Source organism: Tasmannia lanceolata, unplaced genomic scaffold (assembly GCF_043159265.1).
Source record: "Tasmannia lanceolata isolate RefF3 unplaced genomic scaffold, GAP_Taslan_0.1 ptg000016l, whole genome shotgun sequence".
NCBI lineage: Eukaryota > Viridiplantae > Streptophyta > Magnoliopsida > Canellales > Winteraceae > Tasmannia > Tasmannia lanceolata.
Window position 1 is genome coordinate 16,378,314 of NW_027518693.1, and position 15,906 is coordinate 16,394,219.

The 15,906-nt window shown below is 38.2% G+C and overlaps 1 protein-coding gene across 1 annotated transcript; it reads left to right on the forward strand.

The window, feature by feature from the left end:
• The first annotated feature begins 11,661 nt into the window (after positions 1–11,661).
• On the forward strand, positions 11,662–13,178 carry LOC143847937 (GDSL esterase/lipase At3g48460-like). Its single transcript, XM_077356712.1, has 2 exons — positions 11,662–12,285; positions 13,032–13,178. Exons 1-2 carry the CDS (start codon positions 11,662–11,664, stop codon positions 13,176–13,178), a joined length of 771 nt encoding a protein of 256 aa, XP_077212827.1.
• The last annotated feature ends 2,728 nt before the right edge of the window (positions 13,179–15,906 follow it).

Below are 15,906 nucleotides of genomic sequence, written 5' to 3' on the forward strand. Positions count from 1 at the left end.
ACATTGATAACGATTGATTATTGCAAGAATGCACTATGTATCTCTTCAAAAAAATAACAAACAAACGGGGTCGAGCCTCTAGCTCTAGGGGTGTCAGTTTGGGCTCGGGCTCGGAAGCTCACTCGAGCTCGGCTCGGTAAGAGCTCGGCTTGAATCCTTAACGAGCTGAGCCTGAGCTAGCAGCTCGGCTCGTTAAGGCTTGTTAAGAATTTAATATATTTAAATACACACACACACACACACACACATATATATATATATATATATATATATATATATATATATATATATATATATAGAGAGAGAGAAAAGTGAAGCTACACCGCCCGTGTAGCTAACTTAGCTACACCGCCGGCTTAAAATACAATGGGCCCACATTGTTTTGGTGATCCAAACCATTCAGTTGATTGGCCCTCACATAGATAGGGTGTCCACCAAAAATCAGCTCCATAGGATCATCCCAACCCTACTATTTGTGGAGGCAAAAATGAATGTGTAAAATCCTTCACAAATTTGTCCATTTTTGCCTCCACAGTTTGAAGGGTTGGGATGATCCTATGGAGCTGATTTTTGGTGGACACCCTATCTATGTGAGGGCCTATCAAATGAATGGTTTGGATCACCAAAACAATGTGGGCCCATTGTATTTTAAGCCGGCGGTGTAGCTAAGTTAGCTACACGGGCGGTGTAGCTTCACTTTCCTCATAGATATATATATATATATATATATATATATATATATATATATATATATATATATATATATATATATATATATAACCCTAAATCCCTTACATGTTATGTAACTATTTAATTTGAATCATTTGATTGTACAGGAGTCCAAAAAAGCTCAAAATAGCCCAAACTATGTAGGATTTTGGGGCCCAATTGGCCATTAACGAGCTTGATAAGGCTCGTGAGCCTGCCCGAGCCGAGCCCGAGCTCAGGTGTTGAGCTAAACGAGCCGAGCCGAGCTGGCCCAAGGTCAGCTCGGCTCAGCTTGTTTACACCCCTATCTATCTCTTTTTTTTTTTTTTTTGTTGAGAAAGATACTATTAATTCATTAATTAAATCAAAGAAGATTACAAATGCACTCCTCGGGGGAGGGAGAGAATGTCCCATATACAAATGACCTTTAGAAGCATCCACTAGCTCAATTGGTAAGAGCCTCTGTTCCTCAACCAAGAGGTCATAGGTTCAATCCCAGCTTTCCTCCGAAGAGGCTTTTAATGGCTGATAATGAACCTAAGAAGCCACACCGGCCAACTTCTTTAAAGATTCGTCTACTTTCGAAATTTTTTAAAAAGTCAAGGTGAACATGCACTAAAACCCCGCATTGATTGCACGATATGTCTCAAAGTTCAACACAAACCTCCATTACGTTCATGTGACTGTCTTAAAGCTCCTCCACACTCATTGATGGGAGGATCTGTGAAATAAAACATTGACTACATATCTCCGAATTTGGTGAGTTTCAGAGTGCAAGACTGAAGAAAGTTCTTCGATCAAACATCTCATATGCAATGTAAAAGCCATTTACTCAACGAAGCCATATGATCGGATGGTTAGGATTGTTCAATCATAAGCGACTATATAAACAGCATTGGTTACATATTATGTTCATCGAGTTGAAATGGATACATCTAGCCCTGCAAGTGTGGCCCACTTGGCAAGCACGTGGCACATGTGGTCCCACTTTGGGCTGACCATCGCTTGTTGATTTTTACTATCTGGGAGGTTTGAATTCGAGACTATTGGCTCTGATACCATGTTAAAAACTTACCAACTTCTCTAAAAGCTTAAGCTGTGTCGGAGAAGGTGTTATTTTTTGTTATTTTTTTTATAACACCTTCTCCGTGTTATCCAAAAGTTTTTATCATGTTAAAAACTATAAGCCATATTCATACAGGTGCTTGTACTAAAAGAGAAAAACAAAGTTGTGGTTGTCCTAGGCACTGACCTGAGAATGGGGGACGTATGGTCCGGGTTAATTACATGTTATCCTCTCGGGATGGCCTGTCGAAAGTGGGGACCCACCTAGTTCTGAGATGAGATATACTGTTTTTTCAGCTATTTAATACCATTGCCACGTAATCAACATGGCCACCCCAATAATTCAAATATTTTTTAATGATGTCACTTGTGAACCGGGCCCACACTGCAGGATGATGATAAATTGTGTTAGAAAAGTGGGCCACAATATAAGTCACTTAGAAATTATCATCCCACTCTAATCGATCAAAATGCTAGTTGTAAATAAGGGTGATCAACCACTCATAATGTAGGGCTCGTTGCAGATAGGCCTTGTGTTAAAATGATCATCCAATTAAAAGCCTAGATATAGATGGGTTGTTATTAGAAAAGTAGCCCAAAATCAAGCTAATTGAACATAGATTGGATTTTTTACTTAGGGGATTGAATCCAAGAACAAAGTTTGGCGTCATAAAGCAAGTCTATCCAAGGATAAAATAGTCCTGGCTTGCTATCCCATGTTGAACAAATTTAACTGGGCTGTTATTCAAAGGGGTAGCAAACCGGGGTTTATTTTAGCCTTGCAAGGGGCACCCCCATTGGACCTTTGTCACACATCCACATTTACAACCCCACCAAAAAAAATACAAAATTAAAGGAATGATAAACACGGTTGGGTGACGTGGATCCAATGAGGCGCATTTGTGGCTGTGGTTTTGCAAGGGCGTCCTTCTTTTAGCATTCTTCATTGAACATTGCCCATTTTTTGAACCTTTTCTTGTTAATTTATAGCAATGTAATATGAATTTGGAACCTATTGAGTGGTTTTGGGATCGATTCTAGGGACGAGACCATTGGAGAATGGGTTATTAGCATGTAAAAAAAGCTAAAACAAAATGCAACTAGAATTGCCTTGCTTTTGTTACTTTTGTTTTGCCTTGAAGAGCGGAAACAAACTGTAAAACAGAAAAATAAATGCCACGAGATTTGTTATTGTTTTGCCTCAATGCAGGTTTTTATCATTTGAAAAACAGAAAATCCAAAGAAACAGACACCACAAGCCTTTTCCCCTAACAAAAAGTGAAAATGCTATATAAAATTAAAGCTACTCGGTATTGATATGAAACCCATGAGTTTTAGGCCTTTTGTAACTACATTGTAACTAATTTTAGGATGTCTAATCCCCTATATATACTGTTTTTTACATTTTCCTTTGGTGCCAAAACGTGAAATATCATAAAAGAAAGGGGAAGAAGCTCTCTAAAACAATGGCACGGTTCACCTCTCTATCTATCCATCTTGCTCTCTTTTTCTTTTTGGCTTCTGTATGTCTTTCTGTTTATGTACCCCATCCCGCACATAGAGGCAAGTTCTCAAAGCTGTATTCATTCGATGACTCTCTCACAGACACTGGAAACCCACCGGTCGTGTGTCCAATGGCCGCGTCATGGTCGATTACGTCATAGCTCATTATGCTAATATCAGCCCCGTCCCCATCAGAGAGATGGGGTTAGCAAGTAGCAACTGTCATCAACCTTGTGCAGGTATGGAACACAGGGTTCACTACTTCAATAAAGTTCATGAAGTCCCCATATATATATATATATATATATATATATATATATATATATATATATAGAGAGAGAGAGAGAGAGGAAAGTGTCTCTAGTCTCTCCCCTAGATAAGCTTATCTACTCCTCCCTTTAAAAAAACACAGTGGGCCCACGCTGTTTGGATGATCCAAAGCATTCATTTGATAGGTCCTAACATAGATAGTGTGTGCCCAAAAAATCAGCACCAAAGGGTCATCCTAGAACTTCGTTTTGTGGGGCCTTGTGGTACCCAAAATGGACACGGTGTGCCCCACAAAACGAAGTTCTAGGATGACTCTTTGGTGCTGATTTTTTGGGCACACCCTATCTATGTTAGGACATATCAAATGAATGCTTTGGATCATCCAAACAGCGTGGGCCCACTGTGTTTTTTTAAAGGGAGGAGTAGATAAGCTTATCTAGGGGAGAGACTAGAGACACTTTCCTCATATATATATACTCAACTCAACTTAACTAAGCCTTTGTCCCAAACCAGTTGGGTTGGCTAATGAATCCTTTAGAAAATCTTCATGAAGATGGTGAAAGAGTCTACCTGGCTCAAATTTACCAAGTTTAATCCTGACACTAGCTGGGTTCGTCTATATGGATCATTTTCTTCAAATCTCTCCTATATAAGGTCATATTCTCTGTTATGTTCCTAGCCATCAAGTGTTTCCTTACTGTTTCTACCCAAGTTGTTTTCGGTCTGCCCCTTCCTCTTCTTACACCATCAACTTGGCACGAGTCCCCTCTTATCACTGGAGCATCCAAAGGCCTACGTTAGATATGCCGAAACCATCTTAAGCAGTGCTCTCTCATCTTCTCTCCAATTGGTGCCAACCCTAGCTTTTTACGGATGTCTTCAATTTTAATTCTATCTAACATTGTGTAGCTGCACATCCATCTAAACATTCGCATCTTCGTTACACTCATCTTATGCACATGCTGCTTCTTGGTGGCTCAACATTCTGAGCCGTACATTATGGCTGACCTTACATCTGTCTTATAAAACTTTCCCTTCAACTTGGTAGGCATTTTACGGTCGCACAGAACTCCTGAAGCATGCTTCCACTTCAACCAACCTGCTCTTATTTTGTGGTTAACATCCTCTTCAAACTCTCCTTCCTTATGTAGGAATGAACCAAAATAGCAAAAGATATCCCTCTTATATATATATATATATATATATATATATATATATATATATATATATATATATATATATATATATATATATATATATATAGAGGAAACTGTTGGTGCGCTTAAGCACCCAATCACATGGGGGCCCACTTTGTTAGGATGATCCAAAGCATTTATTTGAAAGGCCTTATCATAGATAGAGTGTGCACCAAAAATCAGCTCCATAGGATCATCCTAACCCCTCCATTTGTGGAGGACAAAATGGACAGACAGTGTTTGTCCACAAATTTGCCTATTTTTGTCCTCCACAAATGGAGGGGTTAGGATGATCCTATAGAGCTGATTTTTGGTACACACCCTATCTATGATAAGGCCTTGCAAATGAATGGTTTGGATCACCATAAAAAATGTGGGACCCATGTGATTGGGGAGCTTAAGCGCATTTTAAGTTTGGTGCGCTTAAGCTCACCAATAGTTTCCTCATATATATATATATATATATCTGTGTGTGCGTGCTTACTGTTCCTGCGCTTGAGTGTAGAAACAGAGTGGGCCCACATTTTTGGGGATCTCAAGCATTCATTTGATGAGCCCTATCATAGATATGGTGTTCATAAAAAATCATCTCCATTGGATCATCCTAACCCTTCCATTTGGAGATTTGTGGATAAACAATATCTGTCCATTTTCCCCTTCAATCCTAACCTAGGTGCAGTGTACGATGGCAATCAGGACCCTTCAATCATTCCCATGTTATGTACAACTGCCTCTTTGCAGTCATAGATAAAGTGTACCAGGGTGTCCAGAGTAATGATAAGGGGCGCATTTATCATTTCCTATCCAAACTCTCCGAATGAGTAATTATACCGGGTAAAGCCTTATATTCCTTTATTTTTCTAAAAGTAGTGCGTGGCCTATACCATAGGTTGATCAAACCGTCAATTTGATGGGCCACAATGTAAATAGTTTGGGTTCAAAAAATTATTTCGAAAGGATGATCATAGCCCTTCAATCTATAGAGGAAATGCATATTATGGAAACCTCTATAGATGGGAGGGTTGAAATCATCATACGTAAATAATTTTGTGGGCACAACCCATTTACGTTGTGGCCCTTCAAATGGATAATTTGGATTATCCAATGGTGCAGGCCGTACAGTAATTTTAGAAAAATAAGGGACTATAAGGGCTTACACCATATAAAATCTCTGAATAATAAACATGATATAACTCATTCGACAGTCTATTCAAAATGTGATTCTTGCCAATATAATCAGCTTGATTCCATCCGTTAAAATCAGCACTGTCTTCTACTGGTGTCAGCAGGGTTAGTGCAAATGCTTCCCCAATTTGTTGTAATGCGAATAACATCTGTTCTTTCCACACCTCGTGTAATTTGAACCATTGAACTGGTCGATCTTTGAAAAATCAGGAACGATGGTTACAATTTTGTTTGTGGCAATGGTGGAAAGAGCGGAACTGGAATTGGGGGTTTCAGTAGCCATACGATCAACAATACGATTCTTAAGAATTTAAATTAGGATAATCTGTAATATGGATAATCCGAGTTTTAAATTAAATCGAATACGAAATAAAGAAGGCAGATGCACTTATCTATTTCAATGTAAAACCTTTAATTGGAAAATCCGCTTATTGATTGTTGAAGAAGATGTAGATGCAAAATGGAAAGGCTGAGCTGTGCTACTTGGTCACTCTCCTTAAAAATCATATTCACCCGCTATGGTACAACTAGGAACCGCGAATCGATGCTCCATGATAAAATAGCCCGCAGTCTCTAGTAGATATATACTTGCTTGCTAGTCTATGTCCAGTCACTTTGGAACAGTGCTCAGACCAAACAAAGACAGAGGAAGGAACACGGAAGAAAATCTTAAGGAGAAAATCATTTTTTTGTAAGTCAGTGTATTCTGGGTGTTGGAACTACTTTCTCTTTATAGAGAAGAACTCTCCCCTTCAAGAAGAGGAAACGTCTCTCTACAACTGTTTAGAAAAGACGAACTACAACCAATAGACATCGGTCACAAAAATGATAACAAAATTAAAGGACACTTAAATTGTGTCAGTTTGTAATTAAAATCAAAACAGTAGGATTTTATGTTTAAAAGTAGAGAACAGTAAACACATTATTTTGGACGCAAAATACAAAACGTCAGAAATAAAATGGTGGTCTATAACCAAACCCAAACCTCGGATCACGTGCCACGGCCTGGGGCACATGCATGTGTTTCCTTTAGTTCTTGTTAAAATTGGCCCACTGAAATAATTGCAATGCCCCTTGAAAGACCAAAATCTCCGGCTCCACATCACCTCTTCTAAGGAGGCAAAAGTTTCTTCAACTTTCTAACATGGAACTAAAATCCTTTCATTGTATTTCAATCACACTCTCATAACACACATGGTCTTGGGTTCAAGTTTCAAGACAACACTAAAAGACAAGGAGTTTAAAAACAAGAGGGAGATTCTTATTTTGAATCTTCCCTCCAAATTTTTGAGTAAAAAATTCTAATAGAAAATGAAAGGCGAATTGGTCCTTTTCACAACATTTTTGGGGTTTGGTGAGAGTTCAAGATTTCCTTTTTTTTTTTCTTTGCGTACTAGTCACGATAGTGAATTTCATCTTTTTTTTTAACAAAAAAGATTTTCGTTTTGCTAGCGTTCTCCTCGAGATTGTGGGAGTGTAGATATCATTTTCATCCTTTCTAATTAATAGAATTTTCTTCTCCTTATGATGTGTGGCTCACCAGGACTTGTTAGCCAAGGGAGCAAAATACATTATCGTTCAAGGGTTTCTTGTAGTGCCAACGACAGTCAGTGTCTGATCACGAAACTCACCTCGCACTCCTCCGACAAAAGCTAGATGAACTCCATAAACAGAACCCCAGCGCCACCATCCTCTACGTTGATTCCAAGCATAGCTTATTTTGACATTGCGTTGAACGCCGTGAAGAATGGTTTCACAGCAGATATCCGTCAGTCATGTTGTGGAAATACGACGCACGTATGTGGAACGCCAGGTGCACCCTTATGTGCGGACCCTAGTAAGTACATCATGTGGGATGCGGCGCACTTCACAGAAGCCATGAATGCAAAGTTTGTGACCGCTTCTTCCATCAAAATTTCACTAAACCTCTATTTGAAACCTTGTTTACCAATAGAAAGGCCCCTTGAATCGACTCAAGTGCCAAAAAAATATACATTGATGCACACTAATATGATATTTCTATGTTGATACATGTTTTATATGAGTGATTACAAGAATGTCATCTGTTGGTTTCTTGATTAAGGCTATCTCGAGTTAATCGTTTTGTTTAATCTCCCATCACACATGTATATATTAAGTATGTATAGTTGGCTGATCGGAGTCTACATACGATCGATCGATAGATAATGTTATTAAGTGTAAGATCTAATCCAAAGTCAACCCCAATGAACAAGGCCCGCCGCTTGGGTACAATTAAGCCTCCAAAACTCGGCAATACATCTGATCATTTGAACAACATCAAGCTTAAGTTGAAGGTTTCTTCTCGTAAAAAAGAAATAAAAAAAATAAATGATTAAATAACACCAACTCTGCAGCTTAAGCTTTTGGAGATATTAAAAATCCACATGTCCGTTCAACCGAAAAGAGAGGCCACATTTGCCACGTGTACAGCGAAACCAAAACAAAAAATATTAGGAGCCACATGTGAGGAGGAGTGTTAAAATATAAATTATTAAATAGCACCAACTCTAACAACTTATACTTTTGGAATAATTGGTTGTTACACATCCTGCATTGTGCCTGGCCACTTTGGATACCATATATAAACAATCTTTATTTGCAAATAAGACAATTTTAAGTTAATCTTATTTGCAAATGAGAGATGAAGGTGATGTAGGTGCATTCCCAGGATTTTCTACGTCGGCCTTCACATCTCCGCTTGTTCTGTGTTTCATATAGTGGCATGATTGTAATATTCTTCTTTCTTCTTTCTTCTTTCTTTTTTCTTTACTAGTCTTTTCCATTGGTATGGGTATTATGTAGTTTAGTTGTCCTTTTTTATCATTTTGGATTGGTTAGGGGTTAACTTGTCTTTTACATTGTAAGGGCAACCTATAAAAGGCATTCCCTCTCATTTTGTAACAACTTTGATTTGAATTTGAAATTTAAAAAGAGAATCCTAGCTTTGGCAAATTGGAGGGAAAATTTCCTACTTGCTAGAAGGAGCTTCTTGTTTGTATTTTCATGGAGATTGGAAAATTGTAAGCTGAATTTCCAGCTTTTCTCTTTAAATTCCAGTACATTTTTCCTTGTGAGTCATGAATTTCCATAGATTTTGTTATTCTTGCATCCCCTTGCAAGAATCAAAGTTAATTCTTTGAAGAAACAAAATTTTGATGATCTGGTCTGAGACTTCATCGCTAGCAATTAGTGGTCCGATCTACAAGCTCCTACACAACCACTTGCATCTCAAGTGATATCAGAGTGATCTGCATCAAGTGGTGTCAGAGTGATCTGCAAGAATTTCTTAATTCTTACTCATCTCGGGAAGAAAGAGAAAGAAAGAAACCTCCACAAAGAAGTAGAGCTTTTCTACAATTGACTGATCGTGAGTCTTTTCTTGTACTTGATATTGAATGTTGTGAATTTTCACTTCTCTTTATAGATTTATCCTAGTTTAAGGTAAGCTTTTTCATATATTTGAATGAATTCTAAGATTTAACATTGATCGGATTGAAACTTAGTGGCACGAGACTGAGCAAGCAGAATGCTCTGTATGTTTGTTTTCATAGCTGCTAGCCGAAAACGAACTTATCTTAAAGTTTCGCTTGTTCTCCTCCAAGATCTGGTCATTATCTTGGGGATTTTGTTCATTTGGCTCAAAGATGTGGAAAATTTTAAACATAATTGATAAAGTCGACCTCAGATTCAACGGACATGCTCATGAGCCTAACAATTCACTTGAATGTGGGTTTTCAATTTTCTAAGTGTTAAAATCGCACCAATCTCTTGAATTCCTGTGAAACAACCAATTTCTCCAACAGCTTAAGCTTTTGGAGATGGTGTTATTTAATCTTTTCTACTTTAACACTGCCCCTCACGCGTGGCCTTTCTTTTGGGTTGGCCATTATATGTGGATTTTAATATCAAGGTGTTTCGAACCCAGAGCTCTGACACCATGTGAAAATTAGTGAAATCTTCTTTTCATATTTTGACGATTCCAATATTTGAAAAATTCTTGGTATGAAAATGAGAATGGGTAGACGACAAAAAATGAGAAGCTTTTCGCTGAGAAGAATTTTTCCCTAGTGTAAATTCAATCAAGCTTTGGCAAACAAGCCTGCTGGTTTCTCTACAATTTCAGTTTGTTTCTGTTCTAATTGAGGCCTTTAGTTTGTAAAATTTTTATTGAAAACCATTTCACCCTAAGACACCTCCAGCCACTGCACTACACAAGTGGATTTGTGTTCAGAGATAACAAACCCTCTTATGCTTATATTGGTGGATTGCTAAATGTAAGGCTAAGATAAAACCACATATTGAGGGAACTTCAATCTAATTCAGCCCAAGGGAGTAAGGTTTAAGGCATGATTTGAAATCCTACTGAAGCCAAGATATTCATGGTGTCAAATTGATTAATCATCACCTGTCACATGCACACTTAGCTCTTACTTCTATGAATATGGATGTAGATGATTAAAAGAGGCCTAAGGAGTTTTGCTTAGTAAGTTTAAATCGTATTGGTTGCTGCCACCTTAGTTGAACAGATGGCATGCATCTATGTCATTCATGCACTTCTCGGTTAAGTGCCAACTTGCAATATGTAGCAACATGACTTCAATCGGTTGACAGCTATTTGTTGGAGCTTCTACTTGATTTTCCTGCTCAGGTTATATCAAATCCAACTATTTTAAAAGAATTTTTCTGGGTGGATGAATGCAATCAAGTCTACGTGATCCCAGTCGAGAATTAGGATAGTAGTGAAGAGGAGAATCCAAAACTTGAGAAATCAAATGAATCAGGGCAGGAAGTTCGCAAGAAAAATTGGCCAAGACGCTGCCTAAGAGCCCATCAAAACCCCACCAAATTAGTTGATTATGTAATTCACAAGCATTGAACATTTCGATCTCTTAGGCTTAGTGTTTGTCGCGCATATGTGCTGAGCCTTGGTTCTCCCACTGTGTAGGGTATATCCTAAAAAGATGTCCTTAGAAGAGACCTAGGATTATCCTATCACAGTGGGACAGGCAACAATGGAATGGGCACACGGGTGGGGTGGCCAACAAATCAAAGTACCCAATCAACAGAAAACGGATTACACGTGCCAATGTGTCCAGCACGCACGTCCAAATTAAAAATGCCCCTCATTTTTTTAATCCATTCTCATTAATTTGTGGCAATATATAGTATGCAATAGGAACACATCCAGCGTTGTTGGAATCGATTCTAGGGATGAGTGACTCGGACCACAACTTGAGAATGTGTAGGCAAGCAATTAATTAGTTGTAATCCTCAAATTAAGCTCAACTAAAAGAAAATCCAACTAGAATTCCTATTGTTTTGCCTTGAAGAAAGGATACAAGCCCGATAGAAAAACAGAAAAACAAATGCAACTGGATATCCTGTTGTGGGCTTTTATAATTTGATCTGTCACCTCTCTATCATATAAAAAAAACAGAAAAACAAATGCAACTGGATATCCTATTGTGGGCTTTTATAATTTGATCTGTCACCTCTCTATCATATGAAAAAACAGAAAAACAAAAGCAATTCGAAATGTTAGGAAAGGGTGTAGCCTCCTAAATTTCGGCATGTTGTAACTGTGACCTAAACTAATTTTGGGTTGTCTAGCCCCCTATATATATTGTTTCTTACACTCTTCACAGGCAACTCTTCCTTTGGTACCAAAAGGCGGAATACCATAAAAGAAAAGGGGAAGAAGCTCTCTAAAACAATGGCTTGGTGCAGATCTCTATCTCTCCATCTTACTCTATTTTACTTCTTCATATCTGTCTATCCTTCTCTTTCTTTACCCCCATCAACTTACGACGGCATGTTCTCAAAAATCTACGCCTTCGGTGACTCGAGCACAGACACAGGAAATTGCATAGAGTTACTCCCTTATTTGAACCCTCCCTACGGAATGACTACTTTCGGCAAACCCTCTGGTCGTTGGTCGGACGGTTGCCTTGTCCTTGACTTCCTCGCCAAAGAAGTATCACTTCCTTACGTTCCCCCTTATCTTAACAAAAGTTCTGATTTCTCCCATGGTGTTAACTTTGCATATGCTGGATCAACGGCCATAGATTATGAATTCTATGTTGAACACAATGCAACGAAGGCTCTACCCTTCCAGATAACAAATTCCCTACAGACTCAGCTCGGTTGGTTTAACGAATTCATCGACAGGGTCGAGTGTGCCGGGAAATGTCCTGCTCAATGTAAGGCAATAATGGAAGGTACACTCTTCTGGGTGGGGACGATGGGGGGCAATGATTATCGCAGAATTAATGGGACTTCCATCAGCCCCCTCACCCTTAGAGAGATTGCAGTCGCCAATGTCATCCATCTTGTGCAGGTATGGACAAGAAGTTATATTTTAAAAGAAATTCAATAATTCCCTATATATATGGGATTTGATAGGCAATTTTCGCCCGATATTCATCATACCACCCTTGGTATTTCATCCGAGAGCAGTACAATTTTTAAGATGCGTCCGGATCAAATATCAAAGGCATGATCTTGACTTGGTGGCAGGTCACGATCTTGACCTGGTGGGCCCCACAAATATGGCATTTTTTCTCGATTCGATTCAATTGAGGCTATTTGGTAATGTAAGGGGTAATGGGTTTTCCTTTTGGGCCAAGGACAATGCTCCTGGACAATTCATACTATGTAAATCTGGTGGGACTACTGGTCCCCAACATAATTGTCAATTAAAAAAAAGAAGAAGGCAGTACTTCTATCGTACAATGAATATAAGCACGCTAGCTCGTCCATCATATAATTTCTCTTATCTTACTATCAAAATATAAGTAAAAGTTGAGAATATTTTTTAATTTTTAAGATTAAACCCACCTATGGCTTTGAACGTTTTGAGATGTTTTTTTTATTATAGGGTTCAAAAGTCTTACCTGTCTCAAGCTTTCGGTCATAAGATAAAATTCCAATACATGTAAGGAAACATTAGCAAAGACAAACAAAACAAAGTGAAAATGATTTCGATTTTGAAAGATTGGCATGAACAAAATATGGGAGTGAAGATACATTTCATCATTCTTTTATGAACTAAATTTTCTTCTCCTTATGATGAGTCACTTGCAGGACTTGCTGGATAAGGGTGCAAAATACATTGTCATTCAAGGTTCATCAATTCTTTTATACGAGTTATTACAAATGTCATTTGTTGATTTCTTGATTAAGACCATCCTGAGTATTACAAAGGCCAACCCTAACCCAACCTGCCTTTAAATCTCTCAACGCTAACCCAACCAGTCCGATTTTTCAAATCGAGCTGGGATGGCTTCGGGTTAACTTGGGGCAATATGAGAAAAAATACAAAAAAAGAAGGGTATTAGTTTCGGGGTTGAGTCGGTTCGAGTTGCAATAAAATCACGACAATATTAAGGGGCCGTGATCAGGTAGGAACGAGTAGTCCAAGGCCTTGGATGCAAGAGCATCCCCTGGGAATCTCTTATGATTGCTCATTAGACTAAATTTACCTTATTTTTGTCATTGTTAGTGGAGTAAGGGTAGGGAATCTCAGTCATTTTGGTCATTTCACATGTCTTTTATCATTAGTAAGGGTAGTTTGGTTAATTTCTTAATTGTTTATGGCATTTTAGACATTTGGCCTTAGAGAGGGGTATTTGAGTCTTTTTCATGTAAAGGCAACCTATATAACTCCATTTCCCACCATTTTTCATATGGGAAATGATATATGCGCCAAGTGTTTCGATGAACATGCGCTCCACTTGTTTGTCGTGTAGTATTTAAAGGGTTTAAAGAGCTTTTTGAGAACCGTAATATCCTCTGAAATCCCTTTAAATATATACTACACGACAAACAAGTGGAGCGCTTGTTTATCGAAACACCTTGGTGCAGATATCGTTTCCCCTTTTCATATTAGCTCTTGTGTTTTTTATATAATCATTGAGCTAATTGAACCTTGTGTTCCTTGATTTCCTTCTATGGAGGTACTGATTGAAAATTCCATACTAATAATCCTTGGCCATTGACTTTAATGTCATTAGTACAAGATATTGGAACGTTGATAGTCACTTAATTATATTGTCCAAGTCCTGTGCGCTTCTCGCTACAACAGCATTACCATAAATTTATGCTTCAAGGGCAACAATTATTACATTATTCAACCCTCCTCCTCAAGTTGGAGTGTATATAACCATACAGTTTGGATACTAGCTACAGACAACACTTCCAAATTAATGTTTAAGCTTCTTTGATCAGATATGGGCTATATATATGATGGGCCACACACCATGCCTCAATTATATGTGAAAGTAAATAATATGATCTTAGCAAGTAAAGTATCTGTTACATATTTGGAACCTCACCGATGCACGATGATGAGATGTTGTGGGTGGAAGAAAATCTACCATTTGTTTGTGTAATATATATTTAGAGCTAGTAGAACGCTCTACATCAAATCATTTGAACCACTTTCTTAAATGATTGGATAAGCTTAACTTTGGTTGCTCCTCTCAGTAATCCATAATCCTAAGCAAGAATGAGCACTACAACCATGTATACGGTAGATGGCCTCTTTAGAAAATGTTGCAACCAGCAATATTAATTATTAGAGCCCTTAATCGGACTGAAATTTTGGATTTCAGTGAGGAACGAAACGAAATCGTACCGAAACCGAAATTCCTGAAATTTACCAAATTTCGTTCCAAATTTCGGAAATTTCAGGAATTTCGCCGAAATTTAAAATAAAATTATACTTTTTTATTCCGTTAAGGAATTTCCAACGAAATTTCGATTGAAATTTTGTCCCAAAAAATTCTGGATTTTACGCGCAATACGCCCGAAATTTCGGTTTCAGATAAGTCTGAAATTTTAGCCGAAACCAAAATTTAAAACCATGTATATTATTAGGGAAGTTATATATTATATTAATTATTAGAGTCCTTACCTATATATTATTAGGGATGATACATTCGCCCCCTTTTCATCCCTGAGCCACCACTCATATAAAGGGTTTACCCAAGGTAGAAAGGGACGAATATATCATTTCCGTTTTTATTATCCCTAACTAGATAAGGCAGGGCCACTAGTTCAATGATAAATTAAAAACGTTCATCTACTAGGCATCAGCCTCTCCCAATGGATAGGCGATGCAGGGAAAGTGTTGCTGAAGTGACGGTCAAGCGTTGCCGAATGAGGACCTGTCACTAACTATGAACTAGCCCTTTGAATAATCCCTGATTGCTAGTTTTTCCTCACCAATGAACTCAAATTCGTGAGTTATAATGTTGTGATCTAAATCAGAATGAGGGAATAGCCATAATGTTGGAATACAACTCTCGGCTTCAAATCTTAGGTCATTGTCTTTGAAAACTTAATTAAAATCAACACTAATTTCCACTAGTTAGCGGCCTTTAAACTAGTGAACTTAGTGAGCTGTTATTAAGCACTCTCATAAGGTCCATGCTTTAGGAAAGTCTCTGGTTGTTTAAGAGATGCATGTGGTTGGAAATATTTGCCCTAAATGAGTTGAATTAATACAAAGCTAGTACTCGTGCCTATAATGAAAATACCGATTTCAGCCTTATTTCATCCAACAGTGAGTAACCTCATGGCATTGAGTACGTGTTATTTGCTATAGAAAGCCATGGATAGGAAGCCTGTACGATTCCTTATATCCGTAGTTTCTTTCTTAGTGATGCTTTTTTCAATCAATCTTCCATTATATCTCCCAATTCCATCTTTAAAGTCTCTATTGTCCTGAGGACCCATTTAGACCCTACTAGTATGATTCTTGAGTTTCCAAATATGATTTCATTGAGAGTAGTTCTCTTTTCATGGCTTGGAGCCACTGAGCTGACTAATCACTTGTTAGGCCCGAAATCGGTTAACAGATATGGCAGTGATGTAAGAGCCGAGCTGGAGGGCCCGAGGAGCCGAAGCGAGTCCGGCGGCACTGTGCTCTGCACAGAAGCAAACAAGGTCAGAATGA